At 40.5% G+C, this 27,377-nt stretch overlaps 1 protein-coding gene across 1 annotated transcript; it reads right to left on the bottom strand.

The window, feature by feature from the left end:
• Positions 1–417: 417 nt before the first annotated feature.
• SUPV3L1 (Suv3 like RNA helicase) lies at positions 418–27,377 on the bottom strand. The gene is made up of 15 exons (XM_047701405.1): positions 27,058–27,377; positions 20,896–20,973; positions 20,405–20,512; positions 19,544–19,658; positions 17,754–17,922; positions 15,853–15,964; positions 11,937–12,014; positions 10,344–10,435; positions 8,994–9,174; positions 8,087–8,180; positions 6,631–6,850; positions 5,320–5,400; positions 4,787–4,963; positions 1,560–1,708; positions 418–899 (listed from the first exon to the last, which is right to left on the bottom strand). Exons 1-15 carry the CDS (start codon positions 27,338–27,340, stop codon positions 464–466), a joined length of 2,373 nt encoding a protein of 790 aa, XP_047557361.1. The 5' UTR covers positions 27,341–27,377; the 3' UTR covers positions 418–463.

Raw genomic sequence — 27,377 nt, 5'->3', positions numbered from 1 at the left:
GCGGAGTCTGCTTGAGATTCTCTCTTGCCCTCTCCCTCCGTCCCTTCCCTCTACTTGTTCTCTCTCTTAGTAAATAAGTCTTAAGCCGGGTGGGGGACCAACTCCATCCATGATATCCTCAGCAATGGTTCAGGAAACTGATCAAAACAATTCACCAAATGGATTTTATTCCCATACACAGTTCCTTACAATGCATTATCTTAGTGCTATACTACAAATGGCCACTATATAAATTTTAAATAAAATCTCTAAGACATTTGTAATTTTGTAATTTGTAATTTTTAAATGTTAAAATAAATTAAATCTTAAGTAAATCTTTAAGAGCTTATTTTCCCACACACCTCCCCCCCAAAACAACAACAATAGTAAGAGATAGCCACAATACCATAGCAAGGAGTAAATACATATGAGAAAAAAAAGGTTTTAAAATATTTTTATTTGCAAAAATAAAAATAAAATAAAACTAATCTGAATCAGGATCCTTCTTCTTCCTTCTTGTCCCTTTTGAGTGAGTCCCATGCTCTGTTTTGTCTTTGCCATGCTCCGTTTGTTGTGTTAGCCACTCTTTTTCTAGCTGTTTCAGCATGTCTGCAGTGAGGAGGCCTTGCTGCACCAATCTGGAAGCCAGGGATTTCTCTCCCACACTAGGGCTGGGTGTCTCAGCAGCTTTATTCCCTAAGGTTTTGGTTCCACGCATCCTTCTAGCTTGGCCCTTCACAGTTCCTGACAATCGCGACTGGTTCTCTGCTGACAAGCTCTCCAAATTCAACAGCTTTTGTGCCTCTGAAATTTTAATCAGTTTGGTGATGTTGTGTACACCATCTTGGATAATGCCATCCAGTTCTTTCTGGAGGTCTCGAATAAGGCTGGCATCTGGAAACATATCTATAAACCGGTAGCTGGGAAAGAGACACATTAGGTTATAATAAGAGCTCTTCTCACAGTATTGGACTTATCTCACTGACCTAACTACATCTTGACACTGATTAATCCCAAATGTTCTATTTTTGCAAACTCTGTCCAGTGCTTCTGATCAATCCTTATTTCTGCCCCAGCACACCTGAGCAATACTGTCATTATGAGGGTAGGTCATCACTCTCATCTTAAGTGATTCTGGTATGTTCCCCCGTGGGACATGCCCCACCTTTGAAAATCACTGAGCTAGCAGAGTACCTTTCAAATATTAATGTACAAGTGAATCACCTGGAGATCTTGTTGAAATGCGGTCTGATTAAGTCTGTGGTGGGCCTGATATTCTCTCATTCTAACAAGTTCCCAGGTGGTACCAGTGCTTTCGGCCCAGGGACCACCATTTGTGTAGCAACGGTCTAGTAAACCTTCTCACCTACCTATCTGACCTAGAATCACAAGAAGTCCCTCAGTCATTTTTAGAATGTTTATAAATAAGGCTCAACAGCCATAATGGACGATAAACATAACATAAAACACCCTGCAAAAATGTGTCTAACTTGAGAGAGCAAAAGACCATTTACTCTTAAAATCTTTGATTTCCCCTATTACTTAGAAAAACGAGAGTACATAAAGGAAAAATGTGATACCTTAGCCACAGGTAAAGATCCAAGACATCATGGACAGCTTCTAGATCCATAAGGTCTTTAATATTTTTAGGTGGAAGTAATGGCCATTTAATATATCTACGTAACCATGAGAAGGTCAGTGGCTCATTCCTGCTATACTGCCTGGCAAACTGAAAGAAAAGAATGGTAGAAGAATAAAAATTCACCTAAGTCTGCAATTAGAAAGAGAAAGCACAACAAAAAATCAACTGTGGTTGTTTCAATAAGCAGGCTGGCATCTTTCCATCTTTATACTTGTCTTAATTTTTAGAACATTTAATACTTTACAAAGATACTTTAAAGGAGAAAGAAGGGGAGGGGGGCTTCCTTCATTTTCCAAAACCAGGGCGATAATATGTGCATCAGAAATTGTACAAGAATTAACTTTCCAGAGCCTAAGTCATGTTAACTTTTATGTACATTTAATGTTCTAAGTTCTGGACGGACATCAAAGACTCTCATTTCTATCCCTTCAGGCAACAGTCCTATAACTACAAGTATGAGCTGTATCTTGTTAATGTCCTCCCTTATCATAAAGAAGCTCTTTGGGTTGGTTGCGTATGAGTCAATCAAAATGGTAAAAAGACTCTGCCTCTTCACTTGGCTGTGGTGTTTTGGCTAAGCCATCACTCTGTGCTTCAGCTTCCTCATCAATACCGTAAGACCACCACACCTCCTCTTGAAACCACAGGACACTGCTGGAGAATGTGCTTGGAAAACCAAGCTGCTCCCACTCTCCAACAACGCTAGGCACAATTATGCACAATTATCCCCAACAGACCACAACCAAATGACACAGATATGGCCTACAGCAGACAGACCACAACCACATGAGACTTCTAGAGCAAGAGTTTAAAATCTTTAGCTTCAAGAATAAGCTGATTTCAAATGGTTCATTTGCTGATTAGGGAAAATTATCTCTAAATGTTTAACCTAAACAAGGCCAATACTTCCAAGAGGCAAGGCAGTTTTAGAACTATGGTTAAATAATGTTATGATTTGGGGCACCTGGGTGGCTCAGTCAATTAAGCGTCTGCCTTCAGCTCAGGTCATGATCCCAGAGTTCTGGGATGGAGCCCCACATCAGGCTCTCTGCTAGGCGGGGAGCATGCTTCTCCCCCTCCCTCTCCCTCTGCCTGTCACTCCAACTGCTTGTGCTCTCATTCTCTGTCAAATAAATGAAACCTTTAAAAAAAAAAAGTTATGATTTTATTAAATTCAGTTATGCATTCTACTAAGCTTAATAAGTGCCAAACAGGATAGCCATGAAGATGGAAATGTGACCATACTAACCTTTGCTAAAAGCAGGACAAGCCACACTCAGTTTCTTTTACAAAGACAGTGGCTTTAATATTTGTGGCCACAGACTAGTGGAAACCCGGTATGTAAAAGAGTTAAGTACGGAGCTGTGCAGAGAAGGGAAGGGAGAGATGCCAATCAGGTACCTCCATCCAGCAGCCAGCCCTAAAAGAGCTCCCTAGAACACTGATTCCAAACAACCATCCAGGGGGGCATCAGAGACCATCCAAAGGATTGAGCTCTTTTATAGTTCAGTAAGTAATGGTGATCAAGAAAAAAGGAAAAATCTCTAAATGTAACATGCTACCACTAACAGAACATATAAGCAACTGTTGGTCTGTACCATTCCAGACCTCTTACTCCTTAGTAAAATGCTGCTACTTCATTAGAAAAGCTGTATAAAAGGGGTCAAGGCCATGGTCTTGAGCTCTATCCAGGTTAGGTTATAGCAGTTGAGTGTTCCATAAACTTCAACCTTATGCCAACTAACTCCCCCATAAATGTCAGCTCTAAGAAACATATTTTCTAGGTAAATACCTAGGACATGCAATACCTCTAAGACACATTAATGGGAAAAGAGAAAGGCAAGTTGCAGAATAATTCATCACAACATTTATGGGAAAACACACCCACGCAAAAAAACTAGAATTTCTGTATGTATACACACACGTAGGCAAACGCAACGGAAGAGGTCTGCAGTGACACAAACTGTTAACAGTAGCTTCGTCGAAGACTGGAATTGGGGGTGGTAACCCAATTTAACCTATCTGCAGTGTTTTAACTGAGTGTAGCGAGAAAGCATTTATGTATTATTTGTGTGATTGCAAAGTAATTTAGAACATAAATTTAGAAACAGATTTGGTAGGAACACAGTTAGTATGCAGAATGCTGAGTTCTACAGAAAAGATAGCAGTGAGACTATGAGTGTGAGGAGGATTCAAAGAGGAGGCCTTTGGGGGTTTAGTGAGATAGCACTCCAGCCATAGGCAATAGGGAGGGAGAGGAAAGAGCTCTGCGAGCTGAGAGGACATGGCAGGGGGCTGGAAGTTCAGCTTCCACTGCCCTTCCCTGCCTCCCCTTGTCTGGGAGCATCCTGTACTCCTCAGGAGGCAGAGGTTTGTATCCCTATGCAAATGAATGAAAAGAAAAGGGGCTAGAACCTTGGCACCAAACGCGTAAGACAGCTATCCCTGACTCAGTGCCTTATAATTAGGAAAACTGAATTTCCAAATAATATTAACCAATGCCATTAAGAAAGAAGTGTATCAGGGCATCTGGCTGGCTCAGTTGGTAGAACCTGGTGACTTTTTTTTTAAGATTTTATTTATTTATCTGTCAGAGAGAACACGCGCGTAAGCTGGGGAGTGGCAGGTAGAGGGAGAAGCAGGCTCCCTGCTGAGCAAGGAGTCCAATGAAGGGCTCAATCCCAGGATCCTGGGACCATGACCTGAGACAAAGGCAGACACGCAACCAACTGAGCCACCCAGACATCCCAGAGCATATGACTCTTGATCTCAGGGCTGTGAGTTCACATCTCACATTGGGCAAGGAACCCACTTAAAATAAACAGACAAACAAACAAACAAATATTTAAAAGAAGACCAAAAGAACCATTAAAAAAAAGAAAAAAAAAAGTGTATCATTAGGCAAAGAACCAGCCCCCCAAAATTATACTTGTTTTTGTTTTAGCTTCTTCACAAAGGCTACCACATAAATCCAAATACAAAGCAACAGTTTCCCTGACCCCCAAAAAAGTGCCTGTAAGAAAAAAAGAACCACTTTATATTTAACTTCTTACATAGTATCCCATATTGAAAGATACTCTCCAATTGTTTCACTTTACATAACAAAGTGTTGTTTGGGGAAATGCATGGACTTGAAACAAGGCAAATACAAAGACAAAGGCTTACCTGTAACAGTGAAGAACAGACAAAGGGCTGCTTCTTGTTGATGGGAGCTGTGCAGAAGACATACCGCACTCGGAGACTTAATGGAATATGTTGGATCAACTCTGCAGAAAATTTAAAATCATCCATGTTGCAGACAAAATACTGCCCATCAACTTGTGAAAAGTCTACAAAAATATCCTGGGGCGGGGGGAAAGATACATTACTGGACTGCCTAAGTGGGCAGGAATAAAGTGCTCAAGTCTACAAAGGACAATCTCTTCAAATCTGTAAGTCTTCTAGAAAGCCCCGCTTAATCCACTGCCTTCCCAAGCTGAAAGACCTCCCCCATGGCCCTCCCAACCTGAAATACTCAGAAAATTCCTCAGGACGAGAACGTTTTTCCACCTTCAAGATAAACTTCACAGGTAGCAAAGTCATAAAACAAACTATTCACTGATGCCCAGGAGGTTAACCTGTAACTGTCTGACATACCAATATTTTTAGAAAAGAAATTTTAGATTTTAGAAGAGATTTAAAAGTGAGTTTTTACTTACAATGAGATTAGAAAGTGTTGTATCAGGGAGATGGTAAGCAAACATTTCAATCTGCTCAGCAGTTGGATGAAGACCAGCTGCCTTTAGTAAAAGAAAAGATCAACTCTAAGTTTTCTTTTTAAAGGACAACTTTCCTTAAGTTATTTCAAAATACTCCTATATTCAGGCTAAGCTCTAGCCAAATTAGTTAAATGACAAGAATTTGAGTAAAAAAGAAAAAAGCAACATCACTTTCCCATTTGTTACCAATTAAGAAAGTTGATGATTTAGTAAAATCAACCAATTACATCCAACTGAGTACTTAGTCAATTTTTCGCAGGTATCTTAGTTATACTCCTAAAATCTATGATGATCTGACAGAGTACCAAAACTGCTTTCCAGGGTCTCAGTTATCTTCACTGAACAAAAACGAACAAGGGAAATCAATCGCTTTAGCCAAGGCAATAAAACTGACAAATACAGGAGAGAATGTCTTAACTGGAGGCCAATGATCTCTTCAACGGTATTCCAGTACCAATAAATGCCTACAGTTAAGTATACGCAGAGAGAAAGGGCATGGGAAAGAGAAAGAGCAAAGGATGAATGGAGGAAAGAAGAGACGAGTCATGGGAGGGAGGCCGAGTATAAGCCCAGGAACTGAGGCACACAGGAGAAAAGTGCAGGTGTGTCATTATCAACTGCACTCTTAACAAGAGTTACAGAAATTAGTTCAACCACAGCCTTCCTCCAGGAATGTTTCCTTGCATCACCTCAATTCTACTCCCCTTTACCAGCACCCCTGAAGAATAAAACGAGCCACGTTAATTTATAAGTGAATTTTCCAAGTAACTTAAATTGTAACGGTTTGCTTAAAATACCTATGCTGCTGCCTCAACTAACTGCACTAACCAAAACGGAACCTTGTCCTTACTGGCTCAAAGTTGTATTGCTTAGTACTGTTTCTGCCCCACACTCAAGGTTTCTTCCACATTCAAGCTTCTCATAATTTTTCGGTCTGCTGACACAGCTGTGTGCCCACCTGAAGCAACTACGCCCCTCCCCGACCCATCACCAGACAGGAAGAACTAAAGGAGTATCAGGTTCACTACACTTGTTTCATCTGGACCTTTCACTTGCACACCATTCTCCGATGAAGGGGTCCCTATGCCTCTCCGAAGCAGTAAAGTAGGGCTTTCTTGACATGATTTTCATGGCACAAAACTTTCTTTTGCTTATTTCTATTTCCAGGTGTCAGAAGCAAGAGTCTGGAAGGTACATGAAGGAAGGAATGACTGTCCTCCACGGGGAAGTAATTAACATGTTACATCTTACCTTTATAGGATCCACAGGCCTATTCAAAATTTCCTTTAATAAACTGAGGTCTTCTCGATTCATTGTTGTCACTTCTCCTTCCTTGTATTTTGAACTGAATCTACCAGCTCTGCCAGCAATCTGCAAGGCCTGAGAGGTGGTAATTGGTTCTATTTCTCTCTCTCCCTTTTCATTGATAGTGGGTTTTATAAGGGAATAAAAAATAATTCTTCTTATGCTCCTGAAAGAGAAATAAAAGTACTCACTCAGACTGCTGAATAAAAAACTCTCCATCATTTGGGTCATTGCAGAAATGCTCACTGCAATTCTAGTTTACGTTAGGCCTGCTTACAATCTTGTCCAAGGTTTACAAAATAAGGAAAAGAGGTTTGCCAGTAATTCTTTTTCTTCCCCTTAAATAGCATTTTTAATAAATGTGTAAATTTACTAAAATCATTAAATTGTACATTTACAAAAATATTGTCCATTTACAAGGGGTAAACTGTGGAGTATGTAAATTATCCTTCAATAAGTTACAGAAAATAACTTTTCTTTTTTAGATTTTATTTATTTATTTGAGAGAGACCAAGAGCACGAGCAGGGGGAAGAACAAAGGGAGAGGGGAGGGCCAAGCATACCCTGCGCTGAGTGCAGAGCCTGACTCAGGGCTTGATCCCAGGACCCTGAGGTCATGACCTGAGCTGAAATCAAGAGTCGCACACTTAACTAACTGAGCCACCCAGGCACCCCAAAAATAAGTTTTTATTTTTTATACAAGTAAACCACATAAAGTGCTCTCAGACTGCTTTTCAAGTTGGCTGCTACCCCTGGGTGGCTCAGTGGGGAGTGAGTGGCATCAGACTTCTTGATTGCAGCTCAGGTCGTGACCTCAGGGTTGTGAGATCAAGCCCTATAGTGGCTGTGTGCTCAGCAGTGAGTCTGCTTGAGATTCTCCTCCCTCTACTCCTCCCCTCTCACACACTCTAGTAAAAAAAACAAAAACAAAAAAAAAGTAGGCTGCTATTAACATATATATTTATTTTTAATATATATTTATATAAATATATATTTATATTTAACATATAATAAAGCTATTAACAGCTTTGAATAGTTCTTTAATTCACAAAGGTATAATTGCCTTGATTACCCAGAGAGGACTATTTAAGCATAATACTGTTATTCCTAGAGCTAAGGCCTAGCCCCACATTCATAATGGGCACTCATACACTTGTTGACTGAGACTGGAAGTACAATAGAATAACATAACAGGCTAGTGGTAGGGAGTATCACTCAAAACTCCTAGTGCTGTTTCTTTTTTTTTTCTCTCAAGAGATATAAACAAGATCAATCTCAGATCTGTATTACAATACCCATTCTTCTAAACCTAAATGTTTGGTCATTCTAATGACAATTAGAAAATATTTAATTGCCATCTAACCCACTGACTACCCATGAGCATTAAAAACAAATTACTTACAAATTAAGTCCCATGCCAATTGCATCTGTAGCAACCAGGATTTTGCATGGATCATCAGGATCATTAAACTTTTTTGCTTGAGCAAGTTTGGTCCCTAAAGTCAGAAGGTTTATGTTAGTTCAGCATTTTCAGTCTTTTAACACATCACACTAAGTATATCTTGGAACCCCTCATCTCCTACTCTCCATTTTTATGAATAAAACTCTTATTGTTTCTGGGTACCAGGATGGCTCAGTCGGTTAAGCATCTGACTCTTAATCTCAGCTCAGGTCATTATCTGAGAGTCCTGGGATCAAGCCTGCACTGGGGGATGAAGTCTGCTTGAGATTCTCTCTCCCCCCTCCCTCTGACTCCCTCAACCCACTGACACTCGTGCTCTCTCTCTCTAGGGAAAAAAAAAAAAAAAAAGATTTCAGGACTATAACTTCAACACAAGTAACAAACTGGTATTTCACATTTTAATATTTTTGTTTTGTTTTGTTTTTAGAGAGAGCCAGGAGGGGCAGAGGGAGAAGGAAAGAGAGAATCCCAAGCAGGCTCCATGCTCAGCACAGAGCCCAACATGGGGTTCCATCTCACAAGCCTGAAATCATGACCTGAGTCAAAATCAAGTGTCAGATGTCTAACTGAGCCACCCAGGTGCCCCTTTAATGACTTGCTATAAAAAATCATCAACTCAACGTTTACAATACAGCCTAACAATAGCAGCAAGAACTATGAATTTAAAAGCTTCTATTATACCCCACCAAGATGAACTAGAGGAATTTATTTTATATGACCCTTAATAAATTACTAGTTTATCAAGTGACATAATTCAGTACCTTTTACTAAGTTCTCTATACATAGCATGACACAAATAGCAAAAATAAGAGATTTCATATCTGTCATAATGAAAGCCAATAATTACCAGGTGGGAGACTGCCATATATAACAGCTGATTCCAATCCCCGAATTTCAATCTGTCGACTCACAGAATAAATATCATTCTTGCTAAAACAGACAATGCAGTCCCCAGGCCGAAGGTTGTCTAATGATTCTAATGCATGATCCAGCACAGAAATGGGGGTAAGCCTCTCATAGTTTCGAACCTACAATAAAGACATGATATTTTAAAATAACACACTTAGCTTCTTGTGATTAATACGTAAGTGAAAACCTGCAATGAAAAGCAGCTAAATACTGGAGCGCCTGGGTGGCTCAGTTGGTTAAGCATCTGCCTTTGACTCAGGTCATGATCCCAGGATTCTGGGATCGAGCCCTGCATCAGGCTCCCTGCAGCAGGGAGAATCTGCTTCTCCCTCACCCTCTGCCCCTCCTCCCTGTGTTCCCTCTAAATAAATAAATAAATAAATAAAATCTTAAAGTAACTGACAAGTTCCAACATTTTTCAAAGGAAAGTACAAAAAACACATTATTTTTCATATTATAAATGATATCATCGATTCTCATTAGTATTTCTAAACCCCTAAAATGCCATATAGCACTTCAAAAATTTTTCAAAGCCCTTTTACATATATTCAATTTTCATGGCAACTTGATAACTTCAGAAAGGTTATTAACTATTATTTCCATTTTATAAAAAAGTAAAATAGAGCTCATTTAAAAGATCAGGTCTGATAAAGGTCCTTTCAGTTCTAGTCTTCTGTTATTTGCCTAAGAATGTAAAGCTAATGACAGCAAAGCCTAGAACCCAGATTTTCTTCTACTTCATTCTAGCCTCTCCCTGGAAGCTGAACATAAAACTAAAAGATCAATTTTTTAAAATTCCTTCATCTTATTCAAGAACTACAGTAAAAAACAAAACAAAACCTAGGATTAAAAGGAAACCAGTTACTTTCTATGAATTTAAGAAAGGGATACAAACTATCTCTAGCAATTAGATGTATATTAAAGGTCCTAACACTGGACATCTGAGGCTCTGAAAACCATGAACTTTTGCTAAGCCTCAAACTTCCAACATTCCTGACTTAGTTAATTCTAAAGAGATCTGCTCAAACTCCAAAAAGTTTTGTCAAGAGAAGATGAAAAGTCTCTTGTACTTTTGGAAGGCTTAGGGTATGTTGGTCATTCTGCCAGGATGTCAGATCATGATATTCAACCAAATAATATACGACCCAGTCAACTGGGAGGAAATGAAGCATTCTTTTTATTTCAGTTAAGTTCCGACTGTGCCACTATCTGGGACCTACGAAGCACTGCTGGGGTACTCTAGGCTCTTTGCTACGCCACCTTGAGAACAAAGCATGTAATCTAGTACCTCCACTTCCTCCCCGGTCGTGTACATAAGCTCAGTAACCAGGTCAATAGCAGCAGATTCTCCACACAAATGGATTTCTTCAGCACAGAGTCCTGTTAAATGCAAAATCAGTCATTTTTTAAAGATATGAAATTGAATATATAATACCTTAATATAGCAAAAATGCTTTGCTTACCTATTGCTTTACAACTTTACCAAGCCTGTTCATCAATATTATCTCTTTGATGCAAACCTCAAAATAAAAACCTTCTTTTTTTCCTTTTTTTTTTTTAGATTTTATTTATTTACTTGACAGACAGAGATCACAAGTAGGCAGAGAGGCAGGCAGAGAGAGAGAGGAGGAAGCAGGCTCCCTGCTGAGCAGAGAGCCCAATGCGGGGCTCCATCCCAGGACCCTGAGATCATGACCTGAGCCGAAGGCAGAGGCTTTAACCCACTGAGCCACCCAGGCGCCCCAAAATAACAACCTTCTAATGGGCAGAGACTGTCTCAGAGCTTTTATTTATTTATTTATTTTTTAATTTATTTGACAGGTCACAAGTAGGCAGAGAGGCAGGCAGAGAGAGACAGGAGGAGGCAGGCTCCCTGTTGAGCAGAGAGCCCGATGCAGGACTCGATCCCAGGACCCTGAGATCATGACCTGAGCCGAAGGCAGAGGCTTTAACCACTGAGCTACCCAGGCGCCCTGTCTCAGAGCTTTTAAACTGGTTTGGCCGAGGTTTTGAGTCTCATCGAGGGTGAAACCAGCCAGGATTAGAACCTGGCATTCTGATGGATAGCCCTGAATCTTATACTTATGTTTTTCAAATTAGGCTCCATGGAATCACTAAGGGCCTCAGAGGCTGAGGGCTGAAGGGTAAATGAAACTACAAGCTCCTTATCACTGAGCAGATCCACTGCCATCTATTTTAAATTACACATTTTAATGTATATGCTTTGTTTGAAGGAGTTCAGCTACTTGTTTTTAAATTTCAAAACACATGACCTACAACACACTGATCAAAAATCCACTCCAATATCAAGCAGTGGAAATGTTCATTCATGTCCATGGATCTCAAACACTCCAATTCCAGGAGCCTATCCTAAAGAAATTATTAAATAAATAAATAAATAAAAAGCTATGGCCACAAAAATTTTTACTGCAGCACTATCAGTAATAGAAAAAAATGTTCAACTCTCTAGAAAAAAAACAGCACAGCTCTTCAATGGAGAATAGGCAATATTAGTATGTGGTGTGAAAAAAAAAGTCTATGAAATAAGAAAACTGAAAAAAAGCAAGATACAAAATAACATATTCACAAAACACCATACTCATCACAAGGAAAAAGACTGGCATAAAACACCAAAATGTTAATCCTGGTTGTGTAAAGATGGTGAGATTTGGACATTTTAACTTTAATTAACTGGTTATGCTAACTTTGTAGTAAGAGAACTGGACTTCCCATTATTAAAATAATAATTAGGAAATAAGAACTCACACTAGGCTGACCCTCAAAAAGAGAGGATCCTAATGACTCTATTTGGTAATGTCAAGCAGAGAAATGCATCTCCATGCAGATGTCACAAAGCACAGCTTAGTATTAAGACACTAACCTAGAAGTGCTCTGGTCCAAGCCCATCCTCTGGCTGGATCTCTGATCATTTGAATTTCATCAATCACGGCCACTTCATCTACAATGAGAAGTTATCATGAGCAATGCAATCAACTTAAACAGTGTCATGAACAAATTACAGCACCACAACTCAAGCTTCTGTTACCACCATCACCACCATCGCTACTCACTAAGCTCTTCTTTCCTGGCAGGCTTGCTCTAAATGCTTTACAATTATAACTCAACTCATCTTGGCAACAAACATATACAGTAAGTATCATCGTTCTAGCCATTTTACAGAAGAATAAACTGAGGCCCAGAGAAGTTAAATCTCTGGCCCAAGGTAATACAGCATGTGCAGTTAGTAAGTATAAGATCTAAAAACATGAAATTCAAACCCAGGCCATCTAGCATCTACTTTGTCTTATGAGACAGACTGGAGAATCTGCTTCATAAGAACAAACACACCCAGTGGCAACTGGGTAGCTCAGTTTGTTGAGTGTCTGACTCTCGATTTCAGCTCAGGATCATGATCTCAGGGTCATGGAGTCAAGCCCTGCACTGGTCCACGCTCAGCAGGAAGTCTACTTCTCTCTCTCCCTCTTCCTCTGCCCCTCCCCATATTTGTGAATGCATGCACATGATCTCTCTCTAAAATAAATAAACCTTTTTATTTTTTTTTAAAGATTTTATTTATTTATCTGACAGACAGAGATCACAGGCAGGCAGAGAGGCAGGCAGAGAGAGAGAGGAAGGGAAGCAGGCTCCCTGCTGAGCAGAGAGCCCTAAGCGGGGCTCGATCTCAGGACCCTGGGATCATGACCCGAGCCGAAGGCAGAGGCTTTAACCCACTGAGCCACCCAGGCACCCCTAAATAAATAAACCTTTAAGAAAAAAAAAAAAATAAAATAAACATACCCACAGGATAGTAAAAAAGAGAAAGTATCTATACTTCCAGGAACAAGGAGTAGACAGCCCTACCACAATGAAGCTTCTCCATCACAGGAACCCAGGCAGATGTCAGGAGCAGGAAGGAGAGTGTCATTCCCTGATCTTTACGCTCATTCTTAGGGGTTTTAAGCTCATCATGACAGCAAAAACTGTACCTCATTTTATTTTCTAATGCCAAAATGCTTTTGACCATATTATTTTCTTCTCTTTAAGTCATGTAAACTGTATTTTAATTTTCTTCCTCAAGTAACAAGGAGTTGAGAAGAGCACATTAAAGAAAAAAAATCTAATATGCACACAATAACATTTAGGAAACAAAAGAAAGCAAGCACATTTTATACTGAAAAGCCATCATATTAAAAATCACCTATTGCTGGGCACCTGGGTGGCTCAGTGGGTTAAAGCCTCTGCCTTCAGCTCAGGTCATGATCCCAGGGTCCTGGGATTGAGCCCCACATCAGGCTCTCTGCTCAGCAGGGAGCCTGCTTCCCTTCCTCTCCCTCTGCCTGTCTCTCTGCCTACTTGTGATCTCTGTCTTTCAAATAAATAAATAAAATCTTTAAAAAAAAAATCACCTATTGCAGTTGGGTACATACAAACAAGATTAGAAACAAGGGTACAGAAGAGGGAATTCTGATTTATAAAATTCTGTGCTATCTAAATTTTTATAATGTACTACTTTTATAATAGACTCATTTAAAAAAAAACTATTCATTTACTCAGAAAAATTATTAAAACAGAAAAAGCTAACTAAAGTACATAATGTATAATCCTATTTAATTAAATATACACACCAACAATGCACTCATAAGTATATTCATACACAACACAATCATAAACACAGAAGAAATCTGGAAAATACACACCACAGGGTTAAGGTTAACACTTGTTGATTCTGGATGGGTAGGATTGGGAGGTTGTAGTTTTTTTTTTCTTCTCTTTGCATTTATTTTTGTATTTTCTATAATGAAGATATGATTGCTTAGTGGTAAGAAAAAATTAATTTTTATTTAAAATATTTTCAAAACTACTTAAATAGAAGTTCACTGAAGTATGATACAATAGTGAAAAACTTTTATTTTTTTTTAAGATTTGATTTATTCATTTGAGAGAAAGAGAACATGAGCGGAGGGGAGTGGCAGAAGAAGAGGGAGAAGCAGGATCCCCACTAAGCAGGGAGCTGGGACATGGGGCTCAATCCCAGGACTCTGATCATGACCCGAACTGAAGGCAGCGCTTAATGGACTGAGCCACCCAGGTGTCCATTAGTGAAAAACTTTAAGCAATCTAAATATTTTTTAATAGGGGAGGGAATGAATAATTTTAGTCATAAGATGGAATTTTAGCCACAAACTTTATATATATATTTATGATATATATGATACACATACAAATGATACATGTATAACAAGACTAGATCTAAAAACAGGCTGTGGAGAAAAAAAAGCAAGTTGTAGAACAATAATACAATATGGTAATCACATCAATGTTTTAAAAAATACACAATCCAGGGGGGCGCCTGGGTGGCTCAGTGGGTTAAAGCCTCTGCCTTCAGCTCAGGTCATGATCCCAGAGTCCTGGGATCGAGCCCCACATCGGGCTCTCTGCTCAGCGGGGAGCCTGCTTCCCTCTCTCTTTCTGCCTGCCTCTCTGCCTACTTGTGATCTCTGTCTTAGTTGTCTGGCTCAGTTGGAAGAGTCACAACTCTTGATCTTGGACTTGTGAGTTCAAGGCCCACATTGAGTGTAGACATTAGTAAATGAATAAATAAACTTTTTTTTTTTTAAGATTTTATTTATTTACTTGAAAGAGAGAGTGGGAGAGAGAGCACAAGATGGGAGTGAGGGAGAAGTAGACTCCCCACTAAGCAGGGAGCCCAATGTGGTACTGGGATCATAACCTGAGCTGAAGAGAGACACTTAACCAACTGAACTACCCAGGTGTCCCATAGATAAATATACTTTTAAAAAAAGTATATTTGGGGCACATGCAAGGCTCAGTTGGTTAAGCATCTGACTCTTGATTTCAGCTCAGGTCATGATGTCAGGGTCTGCGCTCAGCAGGGAGTCTGTTTCCCCTCTCCCTCCCCCTGCACACACGTGTACACATGCTTGCTCTCTCTCTCAAATAAATAAATCTTTCTTAAAAAATTCTTTAGAGGCACCTGGGTGGCTCAGTGGGTTGGGCCTCTGCCTTCAGCTCAGGTCATGATCTCAGGGTCCTGGGATCAAGCCCCGCATGGGGCTCTCTGCTCAGCAGGGAGCCTGCTTCCCCCTCTCCCTCTGCTTGCCTCTCTGCATACTTGTGATCTCTGTCAAATAAATAAATAAAATCTTAAAAAAAAATTCTTTAAAATAAATAAATATGTAAGTAAAAATAAACAAAATACACAATCTACAGTGCTCACAGGTAATACATATCAGTGATATGAAAAAAGACAGGAAAGACATATACCAAATACTTGTTATCACTTGGATCAGAAGAGGAACTGAATCGAGGAGTGGGACAAAGGAAGTATCATATTTGTTAACATTTTAGTTCCTTGAAGACAAAAAAGGAAAGGAACATTCAAAAGCAAACACCACAGAGTGTTTGACATTTATCAGCAGTTCTGAGCACTGGGGACCTGTTGTCCTACTCATCTCCATTTAAATACTTTTTTACAATAAAAAACACATTTCAGGGGCACCTGGGTGGCTCATTGGGTTAAGCCTCTCCCTTCAGCTCGGGTCATGATCCCAGGGTCCTGGGATCGAGCCCCGCTTAGGGCTCTCTGCTCAGCAGGGAGCCTGCTTCCCTTCCTCTCTCTCTTTGCCTGCCTCTCTGCCTACTTGTGATCTCTGTCTGTCAGATAAATAAATAAAATCTTTTAAAACAAACAAACAAACAAAAAACCACATTTCATATGTTCATCTTCATTTTAAAATTAAACCATTACTAAACCATTTTAAATGGCATGTACATACAAGGAGTTGTAACACTGCACATCTCAACTGTACAAGCAACATGGGCAGCCTGTTTCCCATCTGGCTCTATGGTCACACGCTCCTCTCCTGTTACCAAGTCACACGGAACACCCTAGGATGACAAAAAGAAATCTGGAGTTACCACCACTTTTAAAATGACAGCAAAGAGAAATTTTTATGTTTAATAGAGTATTCTTGCCATTACCATCAAATTCATTCCCAATCCTGGAAAGAAAATTTTTATGAAAAATAAAAGTGGTTCTCTTACATAACCTACATAAACATTGAAATATCTCAAATCAGCTAAATTCTCAGGTAACACAAACATGAGAAATTATAGCAGTTTCACTTTTTAACTTTGTGTGTTTCTGTACTATTTTGGTTTATTAAAATAAAATGAATATAGTTGTTTCTATATTCAAGAAGAGTATTATATGTAATATTTAAGAACAGAACAACCTCCCAACAGAATTCCTTGAGAAGAAGCAGCATTAATAGTATGGTGTAATAGTTTGCCCGGGACTGAGGGGTTCCTCAAGACAAAGGGCTTTAGATACTAAATCTTAGGGAAGTCTTGGCAATCCGGGACAGCCAGTCTCCCTAGAGGTCTGAACTAATCGTGAAGAAACATCTGACATAACCAAACCGAATGACTGTTTACAATACAAATGACTGGTAGTCTTCCAAATGTAAAGGTTATGAAAGATAAAAGGTTCCTGAGCAATTGGCCCAGATTAATGGAAATGAGGGTATGACAACAGAATACAGTGTTGAGACTCCAGACAGAATCCTGGGGGGGTTGGAAGAATGGTGTTACTGACAACTGGCAAAATTTGAGTATTGATTGTGAATTAAATAATAGCATTCTATCAATATTAAGTACCTTGCTTTTGAGAAATACCATGTGCTTATGTAAAAGAAAGTCTTTGTTCTGAGGAAATACTTTCTTATTTTCGATAACGAGGCATGATGTATGCCAAATACACAAATCATCCAGAACAAAAAATAGAGAATGCAAATTATCTTCCCAAGCCTGTTCAACTCATATTATAGTCATAATAAAACAATGAATAAGAACATGGTCCGTTTAGTCAAACGATGCCTCAGCCCACACAGCATTCAGTTCTTTGCAGGTCTGAACAGGAGGCTTCAGTCTTTATCATTAGTTCTAGTTGATAGCATCAGAGGTCTAATCGGGAAAAAAAGGTAAATTAAATATTATAACAGAGTAGGTTAACTCTGAGGAAGCAAGGGAGGCCTCAGAGTTTCAACATATTAATATTTTATTTCTTAAGAAAATAAATAAAACAACAAGTATGGTGGAATGTTAGAATCCGATGGAAGGAGCGCCTGGGTGGCTCAGATGGTTAAGCGTCTGCCTTTGGCTCGGGTCATGATCTCAGGGTCCTAAAATCGAGCTTCACATAGGGCTCCCAACTTGGTGAGGGGTCTGCTTCTCCCTCTCCCTCTGCCTCTCCCCCTACTTGTGTGCTCTCTCTAATGAATAAATAAAATCTTTAAAGAAAAAAACAAAAAAGAATCTGATGGGAGTTGGGTAGTGGATTCAAGTTATTTACATATAATTCTCTGCATTTCTCTGTATTTGTGAAATAATCTGATACTGTATTTCATTCATTCCAATACACATTTTTTCACTTTTTAGCATATCTAAAATCAGGATGTAGCCTAATAATAGATGGCAAGTCAGAGTTCATTGGCAGTTATCTTTTTCTTTCTCAGTTATACATAAAATAATGGTACAGCTTACAAAGTACAATAAACTATGGCAACTTTTATTAGTGGTAAATTACTACATATGCCTTTACCACCTTCCCACCTTCGCCCTGCCCAGCCCTCCCAAATTAACAAGAAAGACGGCAAATATTTGGTAATATACTGACAGCAGCATTACTCTTTTCGAAGATCTCATGTGCCAGTAATTTTAAAGGGCCACAATACACTCCAGATTTTGCTGACAAGTATTTCTGGATTGCATGATAAGTCTTTCCACTGTTTGTAGGGCCTGAATGGAATATTATCTTCCGCTGTATGGCTCTGGCTTCTGGGTACCTAAAACATAAGTGGGTAAACAGCTTATTCCCATTAACCTCAGAATCAACCCTGACAAAGGTATCAACTGAAAATGATTCCAATGAAACATCCTGTTAATATTCACATGATAGCATCTTTGAAAAACCGAATAAAATGATGAGTTTCAGATCCACACTAAAATAATGACTGCTGGAGCGCCTGGATGGCTCAGATGGTTAAGTGTCTGCCTTCAGCTCAGGTCACAATCCCAAGTCCTGGGATCGAGCCCCACATCATGCTCTCTGCTCAGTGGGAAGTCTGCTTTTCCCTTTCCCTCTGCATGCCACTCCCCCGGCTTGTGCTCGCTCGCTCTCTTGCTGTCTCCGCCAAACAAATAAACAAAATCTTTAAAAAAAAAATTTTAGGATTTAAAACTTAAAAAATACTATTTTCCAAGATTAGCATTTACTAACTAGTGGATAGATCTAAATCCATATTAATTTCTTGGCTATTTTTGCCACTGTACAAGTCCCTTCTCTTCAGGAGTTAAAGTAAGTTTAAACTGCTATCAGCTCACAGATAGGCTGACATCATTGCCACAGCTCTAAATACATGACCCTGTAGGTAAATATTCCTAAGCATCTGAATTTCAACAGGTACCATGTAATGACTGTTTCTTCTGTCTCTGGCCATGACAAATGGTACAGGACTTGCCCTCCCACCACAAACAAGTACAAAACTGGACAGAATACACACCACAGTTGCTTGGGGACATAAATGACAGGCAATGTAGGACTACAAGCCCTGAGACAAAGGAACATTTGAGATGAGCCCTAATGTACCCCAGTAGGGCACAGGGAGGTAGAACCCAAGCAAAGTATGACAGTCCCAATGAGCTCAGCAGTAGATATCAAATTCAGAGACGCTACAAGCAGGTGGAATTTGAAGGGAGAGGTTGGAAGAGAGGAAAGGGTTCAGTGGAGGAGATGCCTTGACGTCTACATAAGACTTCCCTTGGGTCCTTGGCCAAGGGCTGAGCTGAAGATGTGTAGGCCCTAGCAGAGAGCAGCTTGCTAAGGGTTTGAGGAGAAAGTCTCAAAGAGGTGGCAAAGGCACTAGATGTGGAGTTCTAGCCACAGTGGTGGTAGTGGTGAGAGCTCACGAACACCCCGGCATTCAGCTGACACAAGAAAGGCCACACTTACATTGTAAGGCCGACACTCTAAAGTAAGGGCTACTTTCTAGATTTGTCCTAGTAAAACCTACAAGCTAGCTTGATCAGAATCAAGGGGAGACACCAGAATTAACTGCCTGTTTTTCTAGGGAAAACAACTCATAGACTTTTTAGGATTTATCATCCAGCCTATAATAAAAAAATGTAATGATCAGGGGTGCCTGGGTGGCTCAGTCAGGTAAGCATCTGCCTCTGGCTCAGGTCATGATCTCGGGGTCCTGAGATCAAGCCCCATGTCTGGCTCTTTGCTCAGCAGGGAGCCTGCTTCTCCCTCTCCCTCTGCTATTCCCCCTGGCTTGTGCGCTTTCTCTGTGTCAGATAAATAAATACAATATTTTTTTTAAAAAGGAGAAGAAAAACTGTAATGATCACTAACTTCCCAAGATTATAAACTAGTATTTCAAATCCACAAGTAAAGAAACTAACCAGTTCGGTGGTATTCTTAAATCACTGATTTTACGTAGGTCATCCTTACAGTCCAACACAGGAAATATCTGTTTCGCATGTCTCAAGAAAAATGGAAATAAATCATCCACATGAGCTGAAAAATAAAACACTGCATTAACAGGTGCGATCTACATGTTATCCCTAACCAGACTTAGTGAAACTTTCCTTCTTAGTGAGCTAGTCAAGGGGACGTTGCCAGGATTAAAAGAAAAATTCTGAAGCAAGGAACTCCAGGGATCGAGCCCCACATCAGACTCCCTGCTAAGCAGAGATTACACTTCTCCCTCTGCTTGTGCTCGCTCTCTCTCTCAAATAAATAAAATCTTTAAAAAAAAAAAAAAAAAGGAAGAAAGGAAGGGGAGGGAAGGAAGAAAGGAAGGACGAATGAACTTGGAAATACATATGAGCAAGACCTCTGGTTACTAAAGACAAATGCAGGTGCAAACACTACACTTAAAAAATCTAACCAAAAAAAAAAACTCAGTGGCAGAAACAGATGGAATCTGCCATGCAGTAATTCTATCTTCTGTGAGAGTTCACTTCACTGTGGCCTATACACAGCACACAGTGGAGAGCAGAGGTGATAGATCAAGGGCCCAGTCTTCCTCCAGTCTAAGATATATGGCTCATTTACTGATTAGCTCAGGGACCCACTATAAAAGCAAAATGACCTAGAAGGCCTCCTATGAAAGCACAGAATTATTTACAGACAGTGTAAACAGGGCCCACTCTACAACAAACAGGCTCTAACCAGAGAAATAAACAAGAAGCATGCGAAGAAATACAAAGTATGCTCAACATATTTTAAAAGAGATATTTTTAAAGTCTCTAAACACTTACCTGCACTGAAGCAAATGTCATTCAAAATAATGTGAATGTCCACATCCAGAGAATGAGACTGCATGATGTAATTTCTAAAGCTGATGAAAGCTTGATGGAACAGACGAGCTGTGGGAAACACAAAAGCACAACAGGCAGGGCTCAGTTTTCATTCCATTTCTCATTTAAAAGTGTACATACACACATCACACCTGACTCATCAAAGTGTCCTCTCTCTTTTGGGGGCTCCTACAGCTGGTTTATTATGATCTGGCCAACAGTGAAATCCTAGCACAGGAGGGAAAAACGAACACACAGCTCCTTTGCTGTGTGTCCAGCCCACCAGGTACATGTTGCCCAACTCCTATCAAGACAGAAGCGAAGGTCAGGGACATCGTCCAGACAGCGTGTATGTACTTGTTTCCCAGGCACACGAGGTCTCACACAAGACTGAAAAAGCTATAAGCTAAGAAGTAATAAAATATCTCTAATGGAAATGCTATTAGCCTTACCATCGAGTCCATAATCAGCACCCAGTTTCTGAATTTCTTTCCTCTTGTAAAACTTGTCTAAGATCTTCTTTACTTCATCTGAAAGAAAGATGTGCTTAACATTGGTTTTCTAGGTGGAGAAATGCCCAAAAGAACAAAAGAAACTTGATGTCATAACACTCAAGGCAGGAGTTTACGGTTTCAAGTACTTAAAAATTTCAGTTGATCACAAGCTTTTTATGGCTTAATAGTGCAAGAGTGTCTAGAAAAGTTATAAAGTCAAATAACAGAATATTCCTGTTATACCACAGAGAAGTAAGCCAGGTGCCAAAGGATTAGACATCGTCCTTAGCCTCCATCAGGCCACTCTTAGATGACCATATTCTGTTTCACTGACTTACAACCTTTCTAAACATCTAACCATGATCAGTTAAAAGGTACTTAAGAGGACGACCAGTGCAGCAAGGACCAGATCATCATGCTTTTATGCAAATGACTAAAGAGGTCAGGGGTGATCTTTAGTTTGAAGATGACAACTTTAAGAACAGACTACACTTATTTTGTTCTAAATGGCATAACTACAGTCAGTGGGAAGTGAGGGATGCAGATTTCAGTGGAATTCATACAAGAACTTCTAACAATTAGAACAGTGAAAAGGGGCTGCCTCAAAAAAGCGCCAGCTCCCTGTCACTGCAAGTACCCAAGCAAGGCTGAGCAGACTGCACATCACGGGTGATGACAGAGAATCACTGTGCTGGAGGGGAGGGTGAGTTACATGTCTGCTGAAGCAACATAACAGCATGAATCAATAATTTCATAAATGAAAATATTTTAATCAGTCAAGCTACAATGGTATTAACATCGTACATGTTAAATACCACTGCATTATTCCAGAGATAAATGTTCTACTGATCCTGCCACACACACACTGTATTTCTGGGAGGGGAGGCTAAAATGGAGGATACCGTCTTTGCCCAGGAAACACAGAAAGGCCAAGTGGCCTGTACTTTTATCTCCTGCACAAATACCAACCTCGTTTTCATGCAGCGACAATATACACAATACCTACTAAAGAAATTAAACCTGTATTAATAAAGCACCCAATAACAATTTGTTTTGCATAATGGGGAATTTTAAAATCCGTGGCTTAGGCACTAGATTTTCCCACAATGGAATGGAAGACACATATATATATATATATCACCTATCACTGGCAGCCATCCTGATATTTCTGGGTATCTGTTACTTTGCACCCAGCAATCATCTCTTTCCATCAATAGTAGAAAAATCACTGACAAATAAAAAGATTGGAAAAAAGCACATGCAACTGCTTGGAGAAATGCTGCAGAACTATGGCTCAATACAAACTGAAGATACCACATTTGTTCAGAATTAATCCATTTTCTGTAACTAACACTCCAGTGCTTTGCAAGAATCAAGACATTCAAGGGTACTTTACTCAAGCATAAGGTTTCTTGTACTAAGTGAAAGACGCTAGTCAGAGAGACCATATATTGTGTGATATTATTTATATGAAATATCCTAAGCGAAACAGAATGTGAATTAGTCGTGCCATGGGCTGGGTGAAGGGGAGTGGGGCTAGAGGAATGTGGAGTGACTACTACGGGGTATGGGATTTCTTTTTGGGGTGATGAAAATGTTCTAAAATTAAATTACGGTGATAGTCATACAATATAACCATTACACACTTTAAACATGAATTTTATGGCATATACGTTATTTTTTGAAGTTGCTGAAAAACAAGTATTACCCACACAAAAATCTCTGTATCGACACTTTATTTTATCTAAAAGGGTGTTCCAAATCCACTACCAATTTTTAAAAGAAAAGTGCAAAAAACATTAATGGAAATAGCACTAAAATTTTTTTTATTTTACTACAAAAGTATATGAAGATGTAAGTTTTGCTATTCATAAAAATTAAGCTTTCACGGTTTCACTATTATTAACAGAATGACCTGATTTTTGGTCATAATTACTTCCCATTAAAATTAACAGTGATTAAAGGAGACACCCTCTGGATCTCAGCCACAGTAGAAATGACTCAGTCACTACAACTTTTCACCAGGTCATATAGCTTTCTTCCAGCCTCCTGCAAAGGGAGCCTGGGATTTAATATGGCTATGCCAGGTCTCAGCTACACTTGCTAAAATTAAGAGGCCCACTATAAACTCCAAGCCAGTGGCATTGTTTTAAATGATTACATTTTCTTTTGAAAAGAAAACAAAATGTTCAAGACAGTCCACAAGAACAAGTTCTCTCCTAAAATGTGAATCTACTGCACCTGAGTGTCACACAAAAGTAACAGTCCACTCTACGCCACCTATGCCATGATAAACAACAAAGTAACCATTACCAATTGTGGTTGCTTAAACCACAAGACTTACCCATTTTGTTAAAATGTTTTAATTCACTCCTTTCTCTGTACACATCCATAACTAAAGAGAATCCCACCTGAGTACATCAAAGCTACAGCTCACTGGAGGGCTGAAGAAGCGGATGGAAGGTTACACAACTCAACCTCTCTTCACAACAGAACTGGAAAGGCCAAAGCCATAGTGGAAATGCAGGTGGAGGCAAGTAATCGGAACAGACTGGGAAATCTCTAGGATCCATAAAGGAAAGGCATCAATCCCGAAGAGGCTGTACTAGAGACAACCTAGTGGTGGTATTTACTTCCCTTCCCCCTAATATTACAGCAAGTATTACTATGTTTGTCACTGAATATGCAGATGTGCTGGAATATTGTTTTAATAGTGGCCAGAACTCATGATGAACCTTTTTTTTTCCTTCCAAGTTTTTATTTCAATTCCAGTTAGTCAACATACAGTATAAAATTAGTTTCAGGTGTAGAACATGCCAAATCTTTCATATCATCACAAAGGGAGTTAGAAGCACTAGATTTGCTCCCAGGGCAACTACTGCAGCAGACAGGTGCATCAGACTAAATGCCTCAGACCCTTCCGCCTCGCGCTCCAGTGACAGGTGTGACAGCAGCACTGAGAAGAAGGAGCCTCAGCTACTCTCTACATCCCCAAATGTGCCTGTGCCTGATACCCTGCATCAAACTACAGCGAACTTTACTAAGCCTCTGCTCCTTCATAAGGTTCCTCCTGCAACCACGATTCTCATCCAGAAAGCTAGATGACCTCTGAAAAGAAGTATCACCTAACAGTCTATAGGGGGACTATTATGGGGACTGTCTCCATAATCTTGACCCCCTACAGCGTTATATCCAAATGCCAGAACAAATCAGTCCAGGGGTTTTGACAAGCTTCCCCCAAACTCTAACTCCAGTTCACTCTACTAACAGGGAGGCGAGTGGCTTCAACCCTCTTGCCCCAGCTCTACATATCCATGCTCCAATGTTCATCTACCCATTTTCCAGTACTAGAATCTGTAAGGAAACTACCACAACTTGCCTCAATTCATCTGATACTCTCCCTAGGAGTGACAACGGATAATAAAATCCACCAAGAATATTATTTATTGCTGCCACCTCCTGTAAACAAGCCAGTGATGAATCAAAAATCAAAAGATCACACTCTGCTCGTACATCTGCCATCCATGGTCAGCCAGGGCTCAGGTGGCTGATCTCAAGGTCTGGATGCTACTATCTTCCTCCTTTGCTGCTCCATTTGGGACTGCCCAAAGCTTCCAGTCTCATCACCTTTCCCAGAAAGAGGGCTGCTTTGCTATCAAAGGTAGTTGTACTTGGGCGCCTGGGTGGCTCAGTGGGTTAAAGCCTCAGCCTCGGTCATGATTCCAGGGTTCTGGGATGGGGCCCCACAGTGGGTTCCCTGCTCAGAAGGGAGACTGCTTCCCTTCCTCTCTCTCTGCCCGCCTCTCTGCCTACTTGTGATCTCTGTCTGTCAAATAAATAATTATATCTTAAAAAAAAAAAAAAGAAAGAAAAAGGTAGTTATACTTCACTGCTATAGCTTATAAACTTCTAGAAGTTCTAAACTTCTTAAAAATTCATAATAGTGCCCAAAGTTCTTAAAAATACTACTCTAGTGGAACCAGCTGATTCTAAGTAGAAATATGTCTAAGGAATTTTATACCAGCTATTATAGCCTAAAGAATAAAACCTAAGGAAAAAAGTCCTTGTTGATATACTAACCTAAAAATACATTATTTTATTAAATCCTCACATCAACCTAGATTTATAGGTAGGGTAGGTTATTTGGGCTTCTAAGGGAATATTCCCAGTTTCCACGTATCAGATTCTTATTGCAGGGTGACAACCCAACTTTCACTTTTTTTTTTTTTTTTTAATTTGACAGAAAGAGAGAGTGAGAGCACAAGTAGGCAGAGCAGCAGGCAGGGGAGAAGGAAAAGCAGGCTCCCCACCTAGAGCCCGATACAGGGCTCAATCCCAGGACCCTGGGATCATGACCCAAGCCAAAGGCAGATACCACCCAGCTGCCGCAACAACCCAACTATTAATTCCATTTTTCTTTTTCTTTTTTTTTTTTTTTTAATTATTTGAGAGAGAGAGAGAGCATGAGAGGAGAGAGGTCAGTGGGAGAAGCAGACTCCCTGCTGAGCAGGGAGCCCGACGTGGGACTCGATCCCGGGACTCCAGAATCATGACCTGAGCTGAAGGCAGTTGCTTAACCAACTGAGCCACCCAGGCGCCCCAATTCCATTTTTCAAATAGCAAACGTTTAGTACAAATAATATTAGTTTACATTTGTTCACCCCTTTATATTTTTCGAAGAGCTTTTCCTAACATGTTTTGATGATTTTCACAATCCAGAGATGTAGGCAGAGAAAATATTATGCTCATGTTATCAAGTAGGAAATGGAGAAAAGGTAAGTAGACTGTAAGACCAGTAACTTAAGTGCTGCATGACTTAAATATGCACCAACTTTCTACTCACAGTCAGTCAATCTGCATCCACATGGCTAAATGCATTATAATCAACCAGGAAATACAGATAGGTAGATATTCAGCACCTACTGTGTGACTAGTGCTTGGCACATGGTACAGATACAAGTTTTGGGAGGATAAGGATACTGTCAACCTCAAAAGGGTTATTAGGGAAATTGAGTCACATGCTTATAATGGTACCTGTCTCTGGCAAACACTCAATATTAAGCCATTGCTTAAAGAAAGAAAGAAAGAAAGAAAGAGAAAGAGAAAGAGAGAAAGAATCACAGGGGTATTCCAGGCAGTGAAAGTCTACTTCCACTGTCTACTTTCTCTATTCTACTACTGCCCTCCAAAACAAGATTTGGCCCGTAATAAACTGTGGTTCTGTATTTTTAAGTTACAATAGGAGTCACCAATGTTGCTTGTTGAAGTGAACTAAGATAACTCCTGGAGAGCTAGTACCCTGTGAAGCTACAGCATTCCCTCAACCTCCCAGAGCTTCATTTGGTCAGAGGAAATTCCCTGCGCCCTAATCATCCAGAAACTAAAGTCATGCAGCCCTATAATCTGAAATTCCCCTTAAAACCATTTGCACGCCTCCCTGTCAAACCCATTCAAAGTTAGTTGCTGCCACTTGCCGATACTGAGCAATTCCTTTCTCTCTGGAGTCCTGGATGATCAAGGATACATACCACCTTTCCGAGGAACCCTTTTCATGTTCTAACTTGTATTAGAGTTGGTTATCCATACGTCCTTCCTCCCCGCGAGACTGTAAGTTTCTGGAGCGTAAAGAGCTGGATCTGAGTCTGGTTCCTCTGGGCAACTACCGTACAGCCTAGCAGTGCCAGGTCTGCGTAGATGCCAATAAATGAAAAAAGAATCCTGAAAGAAATCTTACTCTGGCTTTTCAGTGACCATCCCCTCGCCCTTTTCAAGGGCAATAGTTATGGGCTGCGGAGGAGAAACAACGAAGGATGCTCCAAAAAGCGGTAGTCCACCTAACGACTCAAGAAAGGTGGAAACGTCCCATCAGAAGGGGGTTTAAACCATTCCGAGAGGAGCGCAGTGAAAGGGGTAAAACCACTTCTGGGCGGCATATTCAAGACTCAGACGCAGTCCCAAGCCTTAAGGGGCTCACAAACCAGCGCGATAAGCAGACACTGACAGACACAATGACAACGCTCGAGGGGACCGCGGGTCTCCAGGGCACCAGGGTGCAGCTTCCTCGCGGCCATGCCTCGACCCCGCAGACACCCCCGCCGCCCTCACTAGTCCCGCACTCACTCTTATCCAGAGGGCGGGTTAGCTCGGCCCCGACGTCGCCATCCGCGCTGGGGCCCTGAGGTTTCACAGTCAGCGGCACGAACAAGGACGTGTTCGGAGCTTTGGAGCCTCCTGAGGCGGAAGAGGAGGAAGAGGAGGCGGAGGCAACGGCACACACGCGCCCCAGAGCCCCAGGCACGGGTTCAACGCGGGCGCGAAGGACAGAGCAGACCGCTGCCCGGTGGCCAGCCCGGCGCCCAGCCGGGAGCCGAGCCCACAACAGGGCACACCGGGGGAAGGACATCGAGGCCGCTGGCCGTAAGAGAGGTTGGCTGGACCTG

Source organism: Lutra lutra, chromosome 14, assembly GCF_902655055.1.
Source record: "Lutra lutra chromosome 14, mLutLut1.2, whole genome shotgun sequence".
In the NCBI taxonomy this organism is placed as follows: domain Eukaryota; kingdom Metazoa; phylum Chordata; class Mammalia; order Carnivora; family Mustelidae; genus Lutra; species Lutra lutra.
This window is presented reverse-complemented; position numbering and strand designations above follow the sequence as displayed.